The 23,139-nt window shown below is 45.3% G+C and overlaps 3 protein-coding genes across 13 annotated transcripts; 1 reads left to right on the plus strand and 2 right to left on the minus strand.

The window, feature by feature from the left end:
- Positions 1 to 313: 313 nt before the first annotated feature.
- Positions 314 to 1,642, minus strand: LOC120650310 (auxin-responsive protein IAA12-like). Its single transcript, XM_039927381.1, has 3 exons — positions 1,256 to 1,642; positions 773 to 1,129; positions 314 to 659 (listed from the first exon to the last, which is right to left on the minus strand). Exons 1-3 carry the CDS (start codon positions 1,444 to 1,446, stop codon positions 581 to 583), a joined length of 627 nt encoding a protein of 208 aa, XP_039783315.1. The 5' UTR covers positions 1,447 to 1,642; the 3' UTR covers positions 314 to 580.
- A 6,638-nt stretch (positions 1,643 to 8,280) lies between these two features.
- Positions 8,281 to 10,958, plus strand: LOC120650311 (auxin-responsive protein IAA30-like). Of its 2 annotated transcripts, none has more exons than XM_039927383.1 (5): positions 8,281 to 8,976; positions 9,444 to 9,730; positions 10,211 to 10,346; positions 10,444 to 10,505; positions 10,616 to 10,958. In XM_039927383.1, exons 1-5 carry the CDS (start codon positions 8,615 to 8,617, stop codon positions 10,651 to 10,653), a joined length of 885 nt encoding a protein of 294 aa, XP_039783317.1. In that variant the 5' UTR covers positions 8,281 to 8,614; the 3' UTR covers positions 10,654 to 10,958. The 2 variants fall into 2 exon arrangements, with proteins under 2 accessions (XP_039783317.1, XP_039783318.1); XM_039927384.1 differs by having other exon boundaries at positions 8,290 to 8,976; positions 9,495 to 9,730.
- Positions 10,959 to 14,181: 3,223 nt separating this feature from the next.
- Positions 14,182 to 20,427, minus strand: LOC120650312 (F-box/LRR-repeat protein 17-like). Of its 10 annotated transcripts, none has more exons than XR_005665564.1 (13): positions 19,830 to 20,427; positions 18,525 to 18,626; positions 17,982 to 18,126; positions 17,715 to 17,899; positions 17,463 to 17,567; positions 17,238 to 17,335; positions 16,888 to 17,123; positions 16,745 to 16,811; positions 16,573 to 16,658; positions 15,527 to 15,581; positions 15,268 to 15,389; positions 14,599 to 14,697; positions 14,182 to 14,507 (listed from the first exon to the last, which is right to left on the minus strand). XR_005665564.1 is itself a non-coding variant. In XM_039927387.1 (11 exons), exons 1-10 carry the CDS (start codon positions 20,396 to 20,398, stop codon positions 14,646 to 14,648), a joined length of 1,623 nt encoding a protein of 540 aa, XP_039783321.1. In that variant the 5' UTR covers positions 20,399 to 20,426; the 3' UTR covers positions 14,182 to 14,507; positions 14,599 to 14,645. The 10 variants fall into 10 exon arrangements, 3 of the variants coding, with proteins under 3 accessions (XP_039783321.1, XP_039783319.1, XP_039783320.1); XR_005665562.1 differs by having other exon boundaries at positions 15,268 to 15,449; XR_005665567.1 differs by lacking the exon at positions 15,527 to 15,581 and having other exon boundaries at positions 14,599 to 14,675; positions 19,830 to 20,426.
- Between the last annotated feature and the right edge of the window lie 2,712 nt (positions 20,428 to 23,139).

Consider the following 23,139-nt stretch of genomic DNA (forward strand, 5'->3'; position numbering starts at 1 on the left):
TTTTCGAAGATTTTGTGCTGCAGCTTTGTTTTTTTTTGTACGTACGTCTTCTCTTCTGTATAATTTTCTTCTGAAGAAAACAATTTCCTCCTTTGGATCGATAACCCTGAAGAATAATGATAACATTCGAAGCAGACAAGTACCGAGATTATTATTATTAGAGGTCTCTTAACGATCGACATGAACTGATGAATTAGCATCTGAATACGATCGAGAGTTAAGTCACCAAAGCACTAAAAAAAACAAGCTGGTGGAATGACTAGCTGGAGAGAACCAGAGTTGTTCCCTCTAGCTATATGGCTGCCCGGCGACATGACTTTTTCAAGTAATAACCAACGATCAATATAACTGTGTTTCGTTTGTACAAACACATGGGGAGTTAACTGAAGCAGTCTCAGCATCTCCTTTGTGCTGCTAAAAGACCTAAATGTCTTACAGAACCAAAGCCGCTCACATCCATGTCAGCGCTTTGATGCACCAAGCTCATCCTTTGGCTTGGGGATCCAACCACAAGAACAAAAATAATAGAAAGAAACAAGAAGCTCATGACAAGCTGTCTGGCCCTCAGATTGATCAATCTTCATTGTCTCGCTGATCCCAGGCCTGTGGCTTCAGATCTCTTCATGATCCTCAGCTTCTTGCAAGTGCTAGTGAACATCCTGCAGAAACATAGCAAAGACGGCCATCAGTACTCTTGTTGTCGATAGCATCAGAAAAGGTCTGAGTTGCCTCTATATATAAAGACGAAGAACTTTGGTGGCCTGGTGCTTACTCGAATGGCACGTCGCCGACGAGCATCAGGTCGCCGTCCTTGTCCTCGTAGGTGACGGCGAACTCGGACAGGTTGGCGCCGCCGCTGTTGGAGGAGACGAACATGGCCTCCAGGGCCTCCCGGAGCTCCCTGTAGCCCTTGTACATCCTCAGGTCCACCTTCCTCAGGTAGGGCGCGCCGTCCATGCTCACTTTGACGAAGGCGCCGGCGGTGGTGGTGGTGTTCGCGGCCGCGGATGGCGCGGCGGCGTTGCTGCTGGGCGCCGCCTCCTCCTTGGTCGCCTTGCTCTGCTTGCTGCTCGCCTGGAAGCAGCTCTTCCGGTACGACCTCACCGGCGGCCAACCTACGACGGGGGCCCTGCAAGAGTTCGACCACATGTCGTCGCATGTAAGAACCAGATCGAGCTACAAGAGGCATGCAGTTCTTCTGAAATCTGAACATCCAGGTGAACCGATCGAGAGCCTGAAGAAGGCTACGACTCACTTGGCTGCAGGAGGTGCTGCCTCGGCATCACGCTTGCTGGCCTCCTTGGCGGCGGCGTCCTCCACGGCGTCGGTGGTGGTGCGCTTCTTTCCCCTAGGCGTCGACGGCGCCGCGGCCTTCATCTCGTCGATGGTTCCCGGGAGGCCGAGCCTGAGCTCGGTGGCCATGAGGTCGCCCACGACGGTTTCCATCTCCCAACTTTTGAAATCCTCCTGCTCCGGTTGCAGCTGCCTCCGATCCGCGTCGTCGCTAACACGTCTCTCTCTCTGCAGCAGCTAGCTGAGAATGAGATGAGATGAGGTGGTGTGTTTGCTGGGCTTGGGGTGGCCTCGGCGCCCATGTTTTATAGGAGGTGGACAGCCGGGACGGCGAGACACGGACACATGCATGCGGCGACGCCCGGGGCGTGGGCGTGGGCTAGGCTGTGCTGCGAGGGTGACCGGGGCGCAGCCACGAGCGGCCTGCCGGGTCGGCCGGCGACATGGATTCCTCGGTCGACGGGGTCACACGGCGCGCCGGGGCCGGAGGACCCGGCCGGCGGCAGCCCATGTGGGCGGGGCCCGCCACCATGCTGGCCGGAGGATATAATATATATATACATATATGTTATATCTATAGTGTAGTACTAGTGTACATATATGTTTATACGCTGGGTGGCTTCCCCTTTGGCCATCAATCATGATACTGAACATATCTAATTTGCTCCATTAGTTGGACCGGATGGATGGCTGGAATGGATACGCGGTTTTCCGGGTCCCGGGTTGATTCTGAATTCAGGGAGGCACATGGCGTGCTAACGGGTTGTCGAACACGGCGGTTTCGGGTACATAGGATTTGGCGACCTGATTTGATCATCACGAGAGATTAGTAGTTAATTTGGGGGGTGCATTGATCTCATCAACTGAAACTCAGGTCGTTGTTGGTTCTTTGTTGCATTTCTGATGTATACGCTTATCGGTTTTGCAACGGCGAAACCGGGTGTTGTTGGGCCGATAACCCGGTTCAGTATAGATGAACAATAGGATGATCGAGGAGTAATAGAGAGACTAATAGTAGTGCGGAATGATTACTAGGATGCTATGATTAGAGATATCGGGGGAGCATCTCTCGCGCACTATGAGCTGCTTCCTTTCGGCTCTGTCCATCGCATGGCGCATTGTCTAATGTGTATCGCGGAATATAGGGGCACTGTCCATTGCTTTCGGATGCACACACGCATCTCTTTCTCTCCGCTTCCCACAGATCTTTGAGTAGTACTACACCCGATGCTTATCATTGCGCGTCTCTTCTACTAGTTCGTACCGAGACTTTAAGGTTAGGCGACATGAAGGAATTCTTGGCGCCGCCGGTTATATCTAAAATACGTCATGCATGCAGTTGATGATCACTGACAATGGTCGATGTACTTAGTGTGGTACAACTGTTTTTGTTGGGCCATTTTTTTTTTGGAGGGAAGTCGGGCCAACATTTAAATGGTGTGTCAAAAGAGAAAGGCGCTCTAATAAATTTGGAGTTGTGGTGTAAGTGAAAACTAGCTAACTGGCAAATAAAAGAGAGACACCACTTCTAAGAAACAGCCATGATGAGGCGAACAAATTAAAGCAGCTTGTTAGGCTATACCCATGGTTCATAATTCTATCCTATATCTTCATCTACTTCACTTCCACATTGCTTTAACGACTAAATGAGATACTGTTGTTCAGCAAATCTCTCTTGCTGTTGCTGTGTTGCACCTTTTGGTTTGGTAAAGGTCCAACAAAGCCAAGTGGGGGAGTTTGTTTGTTTGAAAATAAATCTTCACACAAAGCATATTGTTGGGTTGTGCTATTCCCTAAATAATTAAAGTGCACTCCTTAATTTGATGATGAGAACCGAGTGGTCCCCCTGGGTAAAAGATTTGGCTCATAATACGGTATCATGGAAGTTGGGACTAGTTGAATCAAACTACGCATACCTTTTGGAAACCACACTTAACGAGCACTTCTAGAAAAGCAAAAGGTCAGTGCTTTCGGGAACAGGCTTGTCTTGTACGACGTAGGTAAAATCATGTCCTCGTCCAGACTCCAGTATTTAAGGGCTTGTGTTTGCAGTGCCTTCTAGACAATGATGAAGAAATTACTTTTCCTTTCTGAGTTTGAATAGCAGGCTAATCCCTGCTCACGCAAATAAGCAAGAATTCCGTTTGATCACTACTCCTTGAAGCAAATTTGTTCATATATATAATCACAATAACAAGCAGCAGGTGATTTGTAAAAAAAAACTTTTGTAACTCTATTATGCAGGATGCTCCTTCTTACTATTACTAATTGGAGACTTCTTTTGAAGCCTCCAGGTGAAGCCATCTAGGATCCTAAATGGACAGTCGAAAAAATAGAGAAATTCTACAGATTCTTACAAAAATCAGAAATATCCGGCCATCGGCAACTCTAATCATAATAGCCATTGGATATGTTATCTTTTTCTATTAAATCACCCACATTTGCCATTATGAAAATAGACTAAAGTAACCCCCTAAACATGTATCTAAATTACCCACCTCTGCCATTATAAAAAATAATCTAAAGTAACCCCTAATCTTCATGTAAATTACTCACTTGTGCCATTATAAAATAATATCAAATGACCCCCTAAATTTTCATATATATATATATATATATATATATATATATATATATATATATATATATATATATATATATACTCCCTCCATTCATTTTTGATAGATATATTTTAAAAACTCAAATATTCACAAATGATAGCTATATTTGCTAATGGCATGGGTTGTGGCAATAAATAGCACTGGTAACGAGGAGTTTCCAGTTAAAGCATTGGAGGACCAACAAAAAAGTCCGTGTTGTATTTATTATATGATAAGTAAAGTTGTTTTCCTTGGTCATTGTGTCAAGATGAAATATAGCTATCAAAAGTGAACGGAGGGAGTATTATCTAATGATATCATAATAAAAAGTTAAATAAACTCCAAATCTGAATCAAAATTATTTTATTATAATAAAATCTTAAAGCGCATCAATATAAAATTCTAAATTACTATTTTTATCATTATTAATAAAATAATATTTATGTTATTATTTATATAAAAAATACTAACCATAATGTGTGTGTCACTATATATTCATGTATAAGAGAAGAGATAAAAATATCAAGTTTCATGCTGTTCACATAGCTCAAACAAAGTGTTCAATTAAATAAATATCAAATATGTATGGAGGTGTGATACAAAGTGAGAAAAAATTGTTAATAACTAAACCTATCACATTTATTACAATTATATAATAATAAATATGTATCTTTACAATACTGGATTAGAATATTTAATTGGTTAAAGAAAGCGAGAGATAGATAATTATTAGATATCTCTATATATCTAGCCCGTGCGGGAGCACAGGTTGATAGAATAGTTATGCTAATGTGGCAACAACTTCCCTCAAAGGAAAAAAAAACATTACAGCAACCATTATGCTAATTTGGCCCAACGCCAAACGGCAGCACACCAAAGATGAAAGGCTATACTAGTCGTGGTATGAAAACCACATAAACCTGTTTTTCATGAAAATAAAGATTTATAATGTCTACATATATATATGAACCGATGCATGTCAACCTCCCGTGTGATCCTGTAAGCCCAGGGGACACCGGCTAACCAGAGCCCCCTAATCTGTTAGAACTGTTGTGCCACTACAATCAACCATCTTGCGACATTGGTATGGACCATATAGCACGATTCGCAAGCGATCGAGGTCTAACCGTACGTACGTATGCACATGTGACAGATAGGTTGTAGTTAGAGGCTGTAAATTTACACATGGACATCATGCCAAGGACAGGCGCCAAACAAAAGGCAACAAACGTCTCGAGCGATTGTTAGAAGAATGGACAAAACCGCAACGTACGGTCCAAAAAACGTCCAAAGTTAACAATTGTTACAGTTTTTAAACAGGTCTATGGACACCTAGTAGCTACGTATACCCAGCCTAGCTAATCTGACCCTAGTTGTGTTCTTTAGGTGTCGAGAACTTCAGATCATGCTCCTGATGTCGACACATGCGCAGTGCTCCATGATTTGTTTTTGCAGCTAGCAAGGTCGCGTGTGCTATCCCACATGCCCACATGCTGCGTATGATATGCTCCTTTTGTCAGCACCAATCGATCCAAATACATGCAATCTATCGGACCTGGCTATTGATCGGTTTGTTGCTGGTAGCTGCGGGTGATCTAGCAGCTGCCTTGAAATGATGATGGGGCTCTTCACCTAATTAACGCGCCAGAATCAAGCAGCCCTGATTCCCTGTCACAGTGGTGCCGTCCATGATTGGATGCATGCATTAGTATGGATCAAATTCAAAGCTCCTCAGTACCATTTGACTGTTGGCAGATGCCTTCTGCTCCTGCAACCTCTTGCAGGCACAAGCAGATAGAAACCGTAGCAAGCTAACGCTTCTGATGATTGGGCTCCTACTAAATAAACCAAAATGTGCGTCTCAACCGTACACGATTAAAAAGTTTGTTTATTTGTGCTATACTCTCGATCAAGCTGCGATGTGTACCTGGCCTGCTGCTGGTGTCGCCCGGCCAGCGGAGAAGAAAAATCCTTGGATTCCAGGCGGTCTGCTGCATATGCATCGCATTTGATTCTGACAGCTGCACCGACTAAAGCGTTGGCGCTGATCGATGCAGTGCAATTGGACTGCTTGTTTCGCTCCATCGATGTATTGAATACTGCGTCTGGGTTCCCACGATTAGGAGCAAAAGGTTCATGTTCAGTGTTAGTTTTCTGTTTGGAAAAAGATGCCATGTGTCGCAATAACCTCCCACATCAGCCGTATAAACAAATGAATTTGCCAGTGTATGAACTGTATAATGAATCATGTGCTAGTCAGTTATGCATCTTCTCTCCTGTACGATTCGGCTTTCTTCAGTCTCTGTTGATTGTGTCTCCGCATCCAGTTTTCCGTATACTGCTCGATCAAGGAAGTAATTAACCGGCCGGTCCCCACTACTAAAGTAGGGAATTAGTAGATGGCAAACTAAACCTTTCTTCTTGTTTCTGCCAATGCTTCATTGACTATATACAGACTAAGTTCCCTTGACCAGAGATTAAGTATCACTATAGTATACAGTACGTCAAAATTGAAAAAGTATATAATAATAATAATAATAATAATAATAATAATAATAATAATAATAATAATAATAATAATAATAATAAGAAGAAGAAGAAGAAGAAGAAGAAGAAAAAGAAGAAGAAGAACGCAGCGCTTTATAGGATTGCATATTCTACACTATATATACCATAGATGGCCTCTCCTTTGTAAACAGAGAAAAACACATCCGTGCCTTACCTCAGTCTTCTAGAACCCCACAACTTCTAGAATCCATAGATGCCTAAAGTGCAATAATGCTAGTCCATTGATCCGATCCACAACTTCCAAGTGTAATGTTATAGATTTCATCTCAATATCCGCATTCAGGGGCGGATGCAAGATGCTAAACTAGGGCATGCTCATCTTTCCCTTCTTCTACCTCCCTCTTATCTTTTTCCTCTTCCTCCTCCTTTTCTTCTCCCTATTTCTTCATCTATGGCTAGCCCTCCCCTGCCCCGCACGCTGGATCTGCCCCTGCAAGCATTGATCAAAAGTTTTGAGTCGATGGTGACTCAAACTTTGAACACGGGCATGATAAGCGAGCCAAGAAAGAAAGTGTGATCTATATCAAGTGGTTCCAAAGATCAGACTGTCTTTTTGGAAAAGGGAAAAACTTATTAATTTCAAGTAATGTTACATCAAGGTGATACAACCATGCTTAAAAAATATTCCAAAGATTAATTGCCGGATAGTTGCACTTTGGGTTGCATGCTAACCCTCGTGGTATGGTTATGGAGACAAGCGAAGATGAACAGTGCCCATATCACGATCATTAATAGCCCACACATCTAAAGATGGGGTGTGGGGGCAATGGTACTAGAGCAAGTGAGATGTCTGTGATGAGATCATTGAGATGTAGACCTGTAGTATAGCACCATGTATGCATGTCTGCAATCTTGGGGGAAAGGACGAAGAGGACAGCAAGATACACTCATTGTGTCAGCACCCAGCACAACAAAACCATACTGAAGGTGCCTAGCCTCAATCACAACCTGTAGCAAAGAATGGAGATCGATTGGTACGGATCATGCTTGAAACTATTGTGGCTAATAAGATCATGAGAGCGAATGTGTTCATGCACGCACGGTACGATTAATTGCCCATTATTGGAAGATAAACTTTGTTGGTCAAATGTTGATCTTACTGTACATAGTAAGGTACGTTGTTTAATTGTTTATTACTTAATTGTTTAGTACAGTAAGTTGCACTTTGGACTAGATCACTAGATGATAAGTTTATCATTTTGGTACTTTGAACTGGTCCACTGAACCCAGTGATGAGAATCTAGGGTTTGCAATATATATTGCGAGGCAAGATTTTTCAGGAAGGCTGTGCCATGGGATTTTTTTTTTTTTTGAAAGATTTGATAGTTTTTAGAGAAAGGTGTTTTCTATGAGTATATGTTCTTCAGTTCTAAACGTATGCCAAAACAATTTCAAGCAATTAGTTAAGTTCCATGCATAAACTTGAAGTTTTTTTATTTAATCAAGAAATTATGAATTACCGAGTAAAGGTCCTATATGTGCAAGAAGACACGAAAAGTTGAAACTGGCATTTTACTAGTTGCGGGTTGTGATTTGCATTGTGAATAATCATGCATGACAAGTACAAACTGTTAATAATACTCAAGTGCTTATTTCACTCTTTCTGGAGTTCACCAAGATATGCTTTTTATATAAAAAGAGTTGAGAACAATCAGTAGTAGTAACATACTTATTAGACTGGTGGGTTGAAAGGTACGATAACTATATTAAGTTGGCCTTAAAACTAAACGTGCTGTTTAGTGTGCCCAAAAATAAATGACCATCTTTTCCAAACTTTAGACACAAAGGCCGCCATTTTGCAAACGTGCCCTTCTATCCTTTTGCCGAAGAGAAACACAGCACTACGTGCCCAAAGTTTGGGCGCGAAGGGACGCCATTTTTGCATCATGTATGACACCATTGTAGCCCTGGTATTATATACGCCGCCGCTCCGGAAAGAGGGAACCGAGCTTCTTTAACCACCCACCGCCCGCCATTATCATCTCGCTCCATCCCCTTCGCTTCTCTCTCTCCTTGCATCTCGCCGGCCAGCCGTGTGCTGCTGCTCTCTGTCTCTGCGTGCGCCCGCCGACAGGCCAAAAGCCGAAGCCTTCCGCAGCAGCCTCTGGTGTGCGCATTGGAGCGGCGGCGCCGGCGGGGGAATTAATTGATCCATGGCAGGCCTCGGGTACGAGGAGACCGAGCTCCGGCTCGGCCTGCCCGGCGGCGGGAGCGACGCCACCGGGGACGCCGCGGCCGCGAGGAAGCGGTGCTTCGAGGAGACCATCGACCTCAAGCTGAAGCTGGAACAGCCGGCGTCGTCGCCCGCGGCGCGCGTCGAGAAGGAAGCAGAGGAGGACGGTGAGGCCGAGGAGGAGGCGGTGGCGGCGGCCGATGTCGTCGCGGCCGCGTCGCCGGCAGCGTCCGCCACCGGCGGAGCTGGAGGTAACAATATGAAGAGGTCGCCGAGCCAGAGCAGCGTGGTCACCGCCGACGACGACGCGCAGCCGGACCCTGAGAAGCCTCGCGCGCCCAAGTACGTCGCGCCGCCCTGCTCCATTGCTTCTAGATTTCTCTTCTCGTTCCGGCCGGCCTCTCAAGCATATAAATTGAAGCGAATTTTACCCATTTCGTGCCTGACACCACCTATATGTTTGAATTCATAGCTACAAAATTTATGCATTCCGCCACGCAAAAGGTCACCTTTTTGGGTCTGTGTGTTTTGGGGTCATTTGGGTGTTGACGATTAGACTGGACACGCTCGTACACCCGTACAGTGCCGGCGTGATGGACGAACAGCAAGAACAGCGCAGAGAATAAGACAGGCGGGCACCATGTGGGGGCACGGACCGGGACACCCCAGCTAGCTTGCCATGCTGCCGACACGATTTTTTTTCAAAAAAAAACTCGTTTGATTCCGAAAAGAATTAAAAGAATCTTCCATTCATTCCCTGCAAAATGTTTTTGTTTTTCACAACTCGATCATGCATCCTTCATTACCAGAAACTGTGTGGATCATGAACGCGTTTGTGATCTGTCTGATGGCGCTCGCAGGGCGCAGGCGGTGGGGTGGCCGCCCGTCCGGTCGTCCCGCAAGAACATCTTCTCCGTGCAGAAAACCGGCGGCGGCAAGGACGACGACGGCAAGTCCGGCGCCGGCGCGGCGGCGGCGTTCGTGAAGGTGAGCATGGACGGCGCGCCGTACCTGCGCAAGGTGGACCTGAGGATGTACGGGAGCTACCAGGAGCTGTCCAAGGCGCTCGAGAAGATGTTCAGCTCCTTCACCATCGGTAAGTGTACTGCACGTACACCTCCCATCCGTATGTACGGTCGCTGACATGTACGGTGGTTGGTTCGGTTCGTCCGATCCTTAGCTGTCTGTCTTGGCTGGCGTTGTCCCATCACGGGGACGTATACGTACGGTGTCGGCGTGTACGTATTACGTATATCCAATCCAGCTGTACGACGGGATACGGCTGACCATACGATTTGTCAGTTGCTTAATCAAGAATAACCGGACAGATACGTTCATACCAAGATAAGGTTTTTCATAGAGTTCAACTTGCATTGATCCATGAGTCCATGATTTGCACATGCAACCTCCGCCAGTACTTCTGCTTTCTTCGATTCTCTGCATTTCTGCCCTCATGATCTAGAGCTAATGCATGTCGTGCTGCAATAATTAGTAGTAATCATGATCTAGATCTAATGCATGTCGTGCTGCAATAATTAGTAGTAATAATGTTGGTCCAATCCATTCTTTTCTCCAGGCAGCTGCGGCGGGTCCCAGGGGATGCAGGGTATGAACGAGTCCAAGCTGGCGGACCTGCTCAGCGGCTCCGAGTACGTGCCCACCTACGAGGACAAGGACGGCGACTGGATGCTCGTCGGCGACGTGCCCTGGGAGTAAGCGCCGCCGCCGCCGCTTGATTTCTCTGACTGATCAGCGACACAACCCGAATGTTCTTACCATCCAAGTCTCTCCTCCTCTGGGAAACTGCAGGATGTTCGTGGAGTCGTGCAAGCGCCTCCGGATCATGAAAGGATCGGAAGCCGTCGGCCTCGGTCAGTCCCTGACTCACAAAACACTGCCATGTTCATGTTCTACCTGCCACTGACATGTTCTTCACCCACTGACACGTTCTTTCTGTTGTCTGGGCTGTTAATTTCTTCAGCGCCGAGGGCGATGGAGAAGTGCAAGAACAGTTGCTGAGGAAGGCACACATCATCGCAAGCGTCCGGCCTGTATTAACTGCAAGGATGATGGATACGCGTCTGCCCGTCTCTGTATCATATTAATGTTGTTGTTGATCGAGTTTACTGCCCTGAAAGCCTGTGTCGATCTCTCATCGTCGTCTCAGTCAAGGCGTGTTCATGTATTAGTCTGTTCTTTCTCGTTCTTTTAGGGATTCCATGCTTGTATTGTTGTTGCGGTTAAGTTTCATCTTGTTATATGAAGTATATATATACACACGTAACAAAGATGGTGTGATTATTGATCGACATGCGCTTTTTGCATACCGGCCTCTTCAACTTGAATACTTTTTTTTTACAGAAAATGTGATTAGCAATTGCCTGATCTTCAGGTATGCCGTGCCATCTTCAGAGAACAACAAGAACAAATAAAAACAGAGAGAAGGGATCAGATCAGACATGGCCGCGGTTTGTCTAGCATCAACGTTCAACATTATGACGCTTTCCGCAGCAGGACGGAGTGCTCAATTATCAAGCCGTTTAGCTGCCGGATTGCTTGGTGTCTTGATCCAGTATTAATGATGAGAGGCATTATATTCTTCAGCGCTTTCTGCGTGACTGCGTCTGCAAGAAATTAAACAGGGCCAATGCTTGCGGTGCGCACACAGCCGAGCATCTCCAGGGTTTGTGTATATATAGATGCCTACCATGCATGACTAGAGGAAGGAGCAGGCCATGTGCATCCAGATACATAGACATACTCCAGAGGACCATGTTTAAAAATGCTAAGTACATTTCAGTTGCTAAGAACTTGCTTTGTTCATAAGAAATACATTATGAACATCCATAGTGCTTCTTTTTCTAAAAGTCTGGATATAATTTATTATGCACTGCAACTAAAACTAAAACACTCAAGAAGAAATCAAATCACCAATAAAAAAATTAAGAATGAAATATTCACATTTAAAATAAATATTAAATATTTTAGTTACTTTCGGCAAATACCGAAAAGATATATTTCTATATAAGGTATTCATTTCTCTCCTGAGTCATGTCAAAAAAATACACCATAGAAAATGACAATAGAAAAAAAAATAAGATGGCACCGTCTGTACTTCTAGGACAAAACAATTATAATAACATGTCTAAACATAAATATTAGCATCAATTACTCTGAAGTAAAAAATCATAAATATTAGGATAAAGAACTAGGTACCCGCGCAAATACCTTGCTAGTTATGTTAAAAACATAGTCTTACAGAAGTCGATCTTACATAATCTTATTTCTACCTGGAAGCCCTTTTTTTTATAATTTGTAAAGCGATATGGACCTAGTGGAATATGTAACCAACAATATTGGGCCTTTTATCAAAAGAAAATAAATTATTGGGCCTAAAGAGAGCATGATGTTCTATAGGCTTAGTTTAGACAGAGTGGCGCAGACGTGTAGCCCATTTAGGTCCTGAGGCATTTGGTCCGAGGCGGGCACGAAGGGAATGCCACGCGGTTGTCGCCGCCGCAGGCGAGGCGTAGCGCCAGCAACCGGCGGCGCGTGGGTGCGCCGCTCGGCCGCGTCGAGCTCGCAACCGTCAAGCATGCGGCGGGCGGGTAGCAGCACTCAGGAAGGGGAGGAGGGGTCGAGGGGAGGGTGAAGGGCTGTGTATGACAAGTGGCCCCCACGAAACGGTTGTTAACGAAATAGCACACGTTCCTTATTTTTTTGAAAAAGACACCTTCCTTATTTGACAGACGTCGTTCGTTGTATCATTGTGCTGCCATCAGCGGTGTACGGTCTAAGTTGGTCGACAAACTTCCCATGGAGTTCCTTGTCGGCTACAATCTCTTGCTGCTTCAGGGCATTCGCCACGAAGACCCCTTCGGTTTCTTCCTCCAGCGTGACGGCACGGACCGCGCTCGTGACGCCATGGTGGTCCAAGGACCCGCTGGTCTCGTCCCTCGGCACCTGCAACCCCACCTTCTTGCCCTCCATGAGGCGCGCGCGTTTGGCGCTGTTGGGAACGCCACCTTCGGCCCCTGCGCCGAAGGCCCGTGACAGTCAAGATCGACGAAGCCTGGAACGCTTCGTCAACCTGGCAAAAACTTTGAAGAAGGCCTTCGGCAGAACGCGAAGAGATAGATGCTGCCGACTTGGGGGAGTCGCTACACGGGCCTCAGGGCTTTGGCAAGCAATCGAAGGCCCACGCGACAGACGGGCGAAGGCAGGCGAGGGGCCCCGCAGTGGGCCAGGGCTGAATGCCTAGCTATAATCCACTGATAAAATGTAATATTACTTGTCTGACATAGAATATTTTAGAAATCTAGCAGTTAGGGGCATTACAGTGTAATGCAGCGGATAGATGAACCGTCTCATGTAACAGTTATTGATGAGACACCGAATACACTTGTCCGAAGACTACTTTCCTTCCCTGTGTTTGACCATCTTCGTTCTGTGCGCACTCCTGATCCCCCATGATGGGCAGCATGATGAGCGGACGCCCGAACAGAAGCCCCTCGCCCAGCGAGCTCTGCTCGCAGTGCATCAGGAACCCGCCCACGGCGCCGTGCGCCAGCACGCTGACCTGGGTAACCCACCCCGCGACGACGAGATGAGCCCGGTGCGCTCCCGGAAACCGGGAGGGAAGGAGGTCAGCGTCGGGGCCCAGAGGAAGCGCGCCACGGCGAGGTCCAGCCCCAGAGTACACGACCGAGCCCGGCGGCTGCGCGGCGAGCCAACGCACGGCGGCGTGCTCGGCGTCCGCGCGGCCGGCGCCAGGTAGGGATGCAAGTGGGCTGAACCGCGAACCCACATATAGATTAAATTTTCGCAGGTTATTGCGGCAACCCATTTAATTAAGTCTATATATAGGTTTTGCGGACTGCCACTTGCATCCTAGCGCCAGGAGGCCGAGGGGCACGACCGGCTTGGGCAGGAGCGGCGCCACCTGCGGGAAGAGCTCGGGCTCCCACTCGACGCACAGCTAAGGGCGCGGCGAGGCCGTCGAAGGCCTCGAAGAGGAGGCCGATCTTGTCGTGGGGGATGTTGTTGGTGGACTCGGCGCCGTCGGGGAGCCCCTCGACGCGCGGGAGCGGCAGCGCCACGAGCGTCCCCAGACCGCAGCCCCCAGGAGCAGGGCTGGCTGCTTGCTGGTGTGGCGAGAGGAACGTGGAGGTGGAGCCTTTTCTTCTGAAAGCAAGCAGGAGCGGGTGGATTTGTGTGGAACGGCACGTGCTTCACTCGGCGAGCCGGTGAGGTGACGAGTGTGGGCACGGACCTTCACGTGTCCGTGTTTTATATATTTCATCATTATTTCTATAAACCAGATGCAGGAGGAACATCCAGGTATGGGGTCATACAGAACTAGGTTTATGGATCATGGATAATTTTTCACGCCTTAACATTTTATTAGAAATAACCAGTAGTGCTAATAGTACACAGCATAAAACTAGACTAACGCCACCAAACCTAACAAATTAACAAGGCTGGGCCATGCGATTTACCATCATCGTCTGAAAAAGGAAAATAGCGGCAACATATCAGACGCAACAGTTGAAAGGATCCAGGATCATTATTGCTCCCAAGAGAATACAAGGTCATTGTTACAACTTATTGCTCTACCCGCAAAAAAACTTGTTGCTCTACAAGAAACAGATGATGGAATTCATGCGAGTCCTACACAGCAATTAGCAACTTATACAACAAACACTACAGGTTCTGAGGCAATGCAGTAATTACACACAAAAAAATAAGCTTATGCAGTTCATAATTCGCATAATTAGGTGTGTACAATTGCTCGGTTAACTGGCTCTGGTGGTGTCACGATGCATGGTGCACTGGATCTGGCTCGATTCAGACAATTTGTCATCCTCCGACGGCTGAGAGAAACACAAGAGTTATTAGGCAATGCCTAGCCACGACTGTTAGGGGCTTTGGGGACAGGCACAGCTCTGAAAGATTGAGTTTTACCTGATGTTGTAGGAATTGGGGTAGTTGAACACGTTTGGAGCCGTCCCCTAGCCGCTTGCATGGAAGAGATGATTCAGCTGCAGCAAACTCATTCAGAACCTGGCAAAATTTTGGCAGTACATTGGAAAAAACATAAGACAAAGGGTCTAATCTATTTTTTGCAATAAATAGATGGCTCACGTGAAAACTAGAAAAAGCAGATTGGATAAATTTCATAATTATGTCAGTTAATTTTGTGGATGCAATAAATAAAAGTCCTCCTTTCTTTAAGGGTCTGCATTGTAGCCTCTAGGTTTAGCTGCCTCTCTTTGTTTCAATATTTGAAATTATTGAACCAAACTATAATTTTCTTCCTGGAACACACAACTAAGCTATACTTTGGTTGAAGTTTTCTGTTACATAACCAGCAAGAAATTCAAACAGTAACTAGGACTAGGACTATCTCAGCAACAGATTTCAAACTGTAACTAAGACTATCTCTATCAACAACATCATGCTCTCTAAAAGAGCAGAATTAGCAAACAGTATCTTATATGCTCTCCATTTCAGTTTACAACAAAAGCATTCTCCATCTACAATGCTCAATCTAAACTTTTTAAGGGCATTTGGTAAAAAAAAATAAACCAAATATTTTACTTTTCATGCTTAACAGTTCAACAAAGTATATACCAGCAGTAATGTCCACACACATCCATGGATGGCAGAGCCACCTCATCACAAGTGTAGCTTGCCCTAAGGTGATTCGTGGCCACGCACAGACATCAGTTTGAAAGACGGCAATGCCTGGGGCCCTGGGTGATAACAAGAAGTCACAAAAGGTGGATGGCACCAGTCCCGGTAGATCAAGGAATCTAGAACAAACCAAACAGGAGAATTAACTCAAAAGTATAGCTAGGGTTAGGGTGTACATGTGGTGCTACATTACAACCTGCCTATCCAGAACATGTTTTGTTGAGGTTGACGGCCAGTGAAGTTTCCTGGAACTGAGCCAATGAAGTCTATAAATTTGTTTTTCTATGGAAGCAGACTGATTTCAGTGTGTTGAAAGAATTAAGTTACAACATCAGTACACACTACAGTTACATCGTACAGGAACCAATACCAAACTAATGGTGTTTAAGTTATGGAATGCCTATAGGCTTGTATAGCAAAGCATGGTACACTTTCAGCTCCAATGCAGCTCACTCCATGCTAGACTCCGGCTCACAAAAATTGCTTGTTTAGGTTTTGTGGCTTGCAGGTTATCAGTGTCTGGAGGGCAAAAATGAGCCAAAAATCAAAAGCCGGAATGAATTAATTTTCCCAACAAATTAGAAATGAGTCGCCTCATTTTACCAATTGCCAATAAAACTTTCATGTAAGTTTAACTCAGTGTCTTATTTGACTTCCCCTGACTATAAGAAGCTCAAGAAATATTATCCACTTTGTCTTCATACAGAAAATTATGTTCTGCCTAGCAGTAACAACTTAAATATGCTCATCAAATAGTGCTGCATCTTCAAGCTCATGCAATACTATAACCAGTGAATAGCTAGGAAGATGACCAGTAGGAAGATCCAATTGGCCACGAGAAATAGGTTCATTATATTGGCAATCCCCCGATATTTAATATTTTGGATGGTTTCGATGCATGGATGCATGTGGGAAATGCTTTAATGCAACAAGTTGAGTACAACTCATGTAAATTCGTGCATCTAAACAGTCCAGTGCGTTTATGAGCTTTCCATGCCAAAACATTTTAACCACTGGATCTTGAGTTGTACTCAAACGGTTGTACGTATAGCAATGCTTTCGTTCACAAACATTTCACACATCACTACTCCCATGGCATGCTTCTCAAGGTGCACCTCTTAACATTAATAGCCCTAACAATTTGTCGCCTCATTTCTAGTACTTGAGAATTCAAATACTAACAAATCACATTTTCTTAATGATTGCTTAATTAAACATGTTTGGCTGAGTGTCAAGGAATACCTGATTTCTGATTGCTCCAACCAGCATGTCTTGGCATCCAGCTGCATGAACATTCTTCAAATTTGGGCACTGAAGAAGCAGACGTTCTGTGACAAGCAATTCTGATTGTCAAAAATGATAGATACTATTTTACATGTTTGACAGCCTAAAGAAAAATCAAAGGCAATGATACCTGGATGTAAATTTGTGCAAGAGTTGAGATTGAGATCATTTAGTTGTGGACAGTTTACATATAGAGCCTGCCATATGTAAAATTAGTTTAGACTTTACATAAGCATGAGGATGCACCAATGCAGATAAAATTTCAATACTTACATCAATTGCTGAACAACCCCACAGACTGAGTTTCTTCAAATTACCATGCTTTATAATAAGCTTCTGAAGAACAGGTTGCTTTTTTAAGGTGCATAACTTTCGAATGATTCTAATGCCTCCATTGATTTCACCTAAACATGGCCCTTCTTTGTCATTGTTCAAATTAGCACATAGGCTCATTCCACAGTCCATGAGTTGAAGATGTGGCAACTGTGCCGTGGCTAACTGGATCCCACCTAGAAAATCACATAAAGAATGGTTGTTACATCGGGGGAACGCGTATGGTGACCAAGGAACTCATCTTCAATGGGGCAGGACTAATAGACTGCAGAAAGAAATCAGGGCCTTACGTGTAGTCACATTTGGGCAGAGGGCAAGGAGCAGCCTTGATAAAGTATGAGGGAACGCCTTGCAGATCATCCCAACACCATTATCACTGATGCTAGATCTGGAGTATAATCAAAAGAGATAATCACGTCAGCTAATTGTAAGTAATTTCTGCTGGGAAATAAAACAGCAGCTTTGTGATAATCGACACTTTCATTTTAGTTACGAGGTGAAGAAATGGAGCTTACCCACTTAAATCAAGCAACTCCAAGCTTGTGCACAATCGAACAATAGATGCAACAGCTGCATCAGTTATTTTTGAACCTAGAATCAAAGATAGCATTGACAGTCCCCTGATAAAGCCATAACAAGATTAAAAATTAGAAAGTTGAAATAACACAGAACTAGAATATTGATGAGCTTAGCATGTTATAACTAAATGATCTGGCAATCAAAGAGAGTTGGATAGAAAGAGGGGTACAGTTTGTACAGAAAGATACCTGAGATTAGCACTCTCTAGAGCAAATACAGCTTCATTGGATAATTGATTTGACGATATGTGCATTTTGTTTAAGTTAGGGCATGTACAACCAATGCCATCCATCAAAGTAACCAGATCAGTACAATCATTACTTTGTTGTGCGAAGCACAGTGAGAGTTCACTCATATTAGGACAGTTCATGACCTGTAAGAAATGTACCATCCAATGAATTAATGCAGAAAATAAATTTTCTATCACTGTGAATAGCACTAGAACACAGTATTACCGAGTTTGAAAGGGAACAAAGATCTGACAGCCAAAGAACTGAAAGGCTTGAAGAGCATAGATTAATAAAATCCAAATTAGAGCAACCACCAATTTTGAGGACTGACAGAGAAGACTTCTCCGAAACAAAACGACTTAGATCCTCTCTGTGCACAAAATAAAATCAACTTAGTTTAAATAGGTGCTGGAAGTTCAAAAGAAAACCAGGATTTCCTTGCATGTTTCACAAATACCATTTACAAAGCAATATATACCAAGATGACTAGTGCAGTAGGATAACCACAACTAGACAGGTTTATGCAAGAAAGGCTAGCATGGCAATCAACAGATGACTAACGCAATTACTTGAAAACACAACAACTAATCGCACTGCACAAGTAAATTTGTAAATAAAATCAAATAAACATATGATCTCTGCTTGATAGTGTTCATTTGTTTAAGAACCTTGTTATTGTTTTCCAATTTTAGTTGAGGCACAAGCATTGGAAAATACATAGGCCACATTCGATACTAATCATTTAAAGTACATCCAAGAATAACATACCCAGTCATCCTGTTGACTGCATTGGCAGCCATGGTAATCTCAAGAGTTTTTAAACTTGGGCAGGAAACTGCAAGACATGCCAGTGCAGTGGCATCAACATCGCTGCAGGAAATACAAAAGAATAAGAAATATGTTAGAAGTATTAATTATTTTGTCAGTAAGAATATAACAACATAGGTAGGTTAACTATCTCACTATGATCAAATCGAAATAACATAAGATTATTGGTTTTCCTCTTCAGCTTTGTAGATAAGCTTGACCGCTGTTCATAGTAATTCAGAAAGTAATAGCACAAGTGCAAGACTGGATGTCTGGATCGGCATTTGCATTTGGGAGCCAGTTGAAAATGAGACAAAGTGAAACCTTGTTTTAGACAAAGTAGTCTACGAAGAATGAACCTATTTGCAAGCACCTTAGTAGCTTACTCATAGTCTCATAGACACCAAGCACAAGTGCCAACAATTAGCCTGAATTTGGTGCCCAAGCACAAATTATCATACAACTGTATACTTCTTGAACAAAGTTCCAGTGTTTTTAATATTAATGCACTAGTTTAGAGTTGTGTACTGAAAGTCACAGATTACGGCAAGATATAAGCCACGTTGTATGTTGCGCTCTAAAGTTGCACAGATATTCATATGCACCATATCATCATATACTAGTGGAATAGGTGTGAACTGAATACATTCACAACCTAAGGCGCTGATGAAAGGTCTGCATATGCATCATGCAGCATCACCACAAGATTATCCAAAAGAGTTAGGCAACTCCACACCATTTCTCAACAAGCTTCCCTACCCTGGCATTGCCTTAACGACCTGACCAATCCTCAAATATGATCAGGGGCACCAAGATCTTATCTCAACACAGGGGTGAGCAAGTTCACATATCCAAAACATGACAAGCAGACATCACTTTTTTTTTTCCAATGGGGATGTACGTGTTTACTAAGCCTCATTATATTAACAAAAATCCTACACCTTTATTAGATCAGACATAAATATTCCGTACATACCATCCCACCTTGTCCTGTCATGCCAATTGGAGACCAAGGTGGCAGCAACAGACTTCAGATCGTACACCCTTTTACTACTATGGAAGTCAGCGAGAAAGAACCCATATTCTAATCATTCATATTTTACTTCTATTTGAACCAAAATTGAATTTTATCGTAACGAGAAATTGCGCGCGATAAAGTCACCGGCGCCATCGATCTCACGGCGGCGCGCCCAGATCACGCCAAAAGAATCCCCCTTCCCACCGTTGCGGATTGGATTCGTTGAGATTTGCCCCGGGGCTGCTCACCTTTCCATTCGGAGTTGCAGGAGCGAGAGCGCGGGGCACCGCGGTAGCAGCGCGCCGAGGAGGCCAGCGCCCGAGGCGGCGAGGACGCGGAGGCGGAGCTCGTCGGCCGCCCGCCAGACCCGGCCCGCGCAGTCCCGCCAGCCGCGGCTGACCCCCGCGGCGGCCATGACCCCGCGGGGCCCGAGCCGGCGCAGCACCTCCGCCATGACCTCCCGGGGCACCGGGCGCCCGCCCACCTCAATCACCGCGTCCTCCTCCTCGTCGTCCTCGCCGCCGGCCACCTCCATCTCCGCGTCCGGCTCCACCTTGGGCTTCTTCTCGGGCGAGGACGGGGTCCCCGCCTCGTCGAAGGAGAGGGCGCGGCGGCGCCTCTGGTCCCCGCCGCTGGCGCTGGCGGCGCCCGACGAGGTGGAGGGCGACGGGGACGGGGCGGCCCCGGAGGGGGAGGCCGCGACGGGCACGGGGGCGACGCAGACGTGGCCCTTCTTGGGCTGGCCGCAGCGGCCGCAGTTGTAGTTGCCCCGCGTCTTGGGGCGCGGCGGCGGCGGCGGCCTCGGCTGCGACGCCATGGCCGGCCGGCCGCGCGGGGGGGGAGGGGTTAGGGTTTCGGGGGGGGGGGGGGGGGGGGCGGCGCGGTCGGGCCGGGCCAGGTCAGGCCAGGGGGAAATAACGGGGGCGGGGCCGCGCGGGAGATTGCGGAGGGGTTGGCGCCATTTTCCGTGGCGCGGGGAGAGGAGGGGAGAGGCGACCGCGGCGGATGGCCGTGGGGCGGAAGGCAGCGGAGAGGAGGATTTGGTTTGGTTCACCACGCGCCGCGCCGGCCGCGACGCCTCTCTCTCTCGCATGCACGGGGGGAGGGGGCGCAGTGAAAAAAAAAAAGAGGAAGGAAAGGAGAGGCTGGAGACGTGAGTTGCAAGTCGCTGGCGGTCGGGGCCGCCCGGGATTTGCTCGGCGCTGCTCTTTTGACGCGATCCGGGGCGGCGAATTCCTGCCGAATTCGGGCGGTTTTGCGCCGGACGTGTGTGAAGCGGCGTCATCCCGGCCAAACGGAATTCCTGGCTTGCGCGCACGACTCGTGTGGAACTTGAACTTCTGCCGAGTTTCGGGTCTTCTCCCACGGCGCGCGCACACGTATTGAGCGTCAACGTCTCAACGGTAATGGCCGGTTGGGCCCACGCTGACAATTCGTTTTGTCCGCGGATGTACGAAGAAGAGAGATTCCGAATCCGCCTTTCCCTCTCCGATGGTGCAGACTGGAGATGTTTCGAAGACTAACAATGTTGTTTGTTTTTTTTATTAAACTAGTGGAGATGCAATTGCCTGTGGCACGTGTTTAAAAAAATATTATATTTAAAAATACTGCTATTTTAAAAAATAATTATATTTAAAAATAATATGAGACTCAAAATTGATATAGCAAAGCAACGTTGGATTATATCGACTAACTACTAAAACAACTAAATTATTATTTTTTATTAAAAACGTAGCAACCCACTCCATTCTAAATCTAATCTAATTCAGGTTCTCATATGAAGTTTCTTCAATTTTAATTCCTTGAGGATTCTCGTACACATATTTCAATGCGGATTTAGGGCCTTGACCACCTAAGCGTGGTACTTCATGGAATTTGTTTAGCTCTTCAGCCCAAGTGACAAATGCACATTTGATGTCATCACACGAAATAAGATTTGTACATATGCCAACGAAAAATAAAAATTATTGATGGCATAACATATGTAATTCATATATATATATATATATATATATATATATATATCAATGCAGAGAATAAATAAATTGATAATAAATACCATTAAATTTCCTTCTAGTGTTGATTCCCACAATTATCTTCCTGTGTTGCTTAAAGAGATTGAATTGTGCTCGGATGCAGCCAAACATCCTACTCTATATAGAGTATGGGATGAAAAAAAACTACAAATTATTGTTCTGCAAAATAGACATCTACGAATCATACTCACCCATACTCTGGTCAATAAGAAATTTATTAGCGATGATAGTATAGTTGTGGATATATATCAGCCTCGACGAAAAGTATGTAAATAGTGCTATAACCCCCTACATAGCTGGCCAACCCCTTCCCATAAATATCTCGCCGTTATTTATTTTATGGTGAACTCGAAGAAGGGAAGTATGTAAATAGTGCTATAAGTTAATTATAAGTTTAATCAAGTGATTGTTCTTTCCATACACGTAATTTGAGGCCCCTTCCCATAAATCTCTGGCCCTTATTTATTTTATGGTGAACTCGAAGAAGGGAAATATGTAAATAGTGCTATAAGTTAATTATAAGTTAATAAATCAAGTGATTGTTCTTTCCATACACGTAATTTGAGGGTCATAGTTTACATATATTTTTTAGACAAAATAAGAAACAGAAAATGGAATAAGGAAAGTATGATTATTTTATGCTTAAAGGAATCGTGAATAGATCATTTGTTTATTCATCACAACCGTGAAGCTGAAAGGTTATAATTACTTTTATTAAAAAATAAGGAATCAAAAAAATACCATGATCCACATCAAGGGTAGCAGGCTCCTCATGTAATTGTTTGATACGACGATACAACATGTTTGTGATATCTCCAAATGGTCGACGGCCATCCATATGAAAAATATTCAATTGATCAAAGCATACTGTTTGCACTGAGCCATGATAACAAAACCTACATGGATCATGAATCTCTGTTAACACATGCCTCTAAAATACATGGTTCTCTATAAACAGCATATACATGAGAACAAATTAAATTTTACCTCTGCTAGTAGTTCACCAAAGAGCTCGATCTATCGTCAGGGGCAACGGTGGCGAGCAACAACCTTTAACAGCAGATCGACGAGCGCCAGTGGCCAGGGGCGTGGGTGGCCAGGACTGCAACGAACGGCGGTTGACAGGTCGATCTGGACGTCGGTGGCAGCGTAGACGTTCCTTCAAAACACACAGCATATATATGTGAAGGTGCAATGGGGAACGCCGGCGACGAAGACCATACAGAAGTACCAAGTACGTTTACCTCTAGCAGCATCAAAACGATGCTGGACGATGGTGGCCAGCTAATCGGCAGGTGCTGATCGCCGGTGGACAGGGGCGCCGCCGGTGGTTAGGGAAACTCACGGCCAGCAGATCGACGGGTGCTGATGGGAAGTAGAACGATGGCGCCGTAGACAGGTGCGCGCCGGTGGCCAGGGGCGCCGGTGGCCAAAACAGCAATGATGTAAGCAACCCTGGTTTGCATTCGAATCCCTACGATATTTATCATCGACCACTATAGATAAAGGGGTATTAGTGCAT

This window comes from Panicum virgatum, chromosome 9K (assembly GCF_016808335.1).
Source record: "Panicum virgatum strain AP13 chromosome 9K, P.virgatum_v5, whole genome shotgun sequence".
Lineage (NCBI taxonomy): Eukaryota > Viridiplantae > Streptophyta > Magnoliopsida > Poales > Poaceae > Panicum > Panicum virgatum.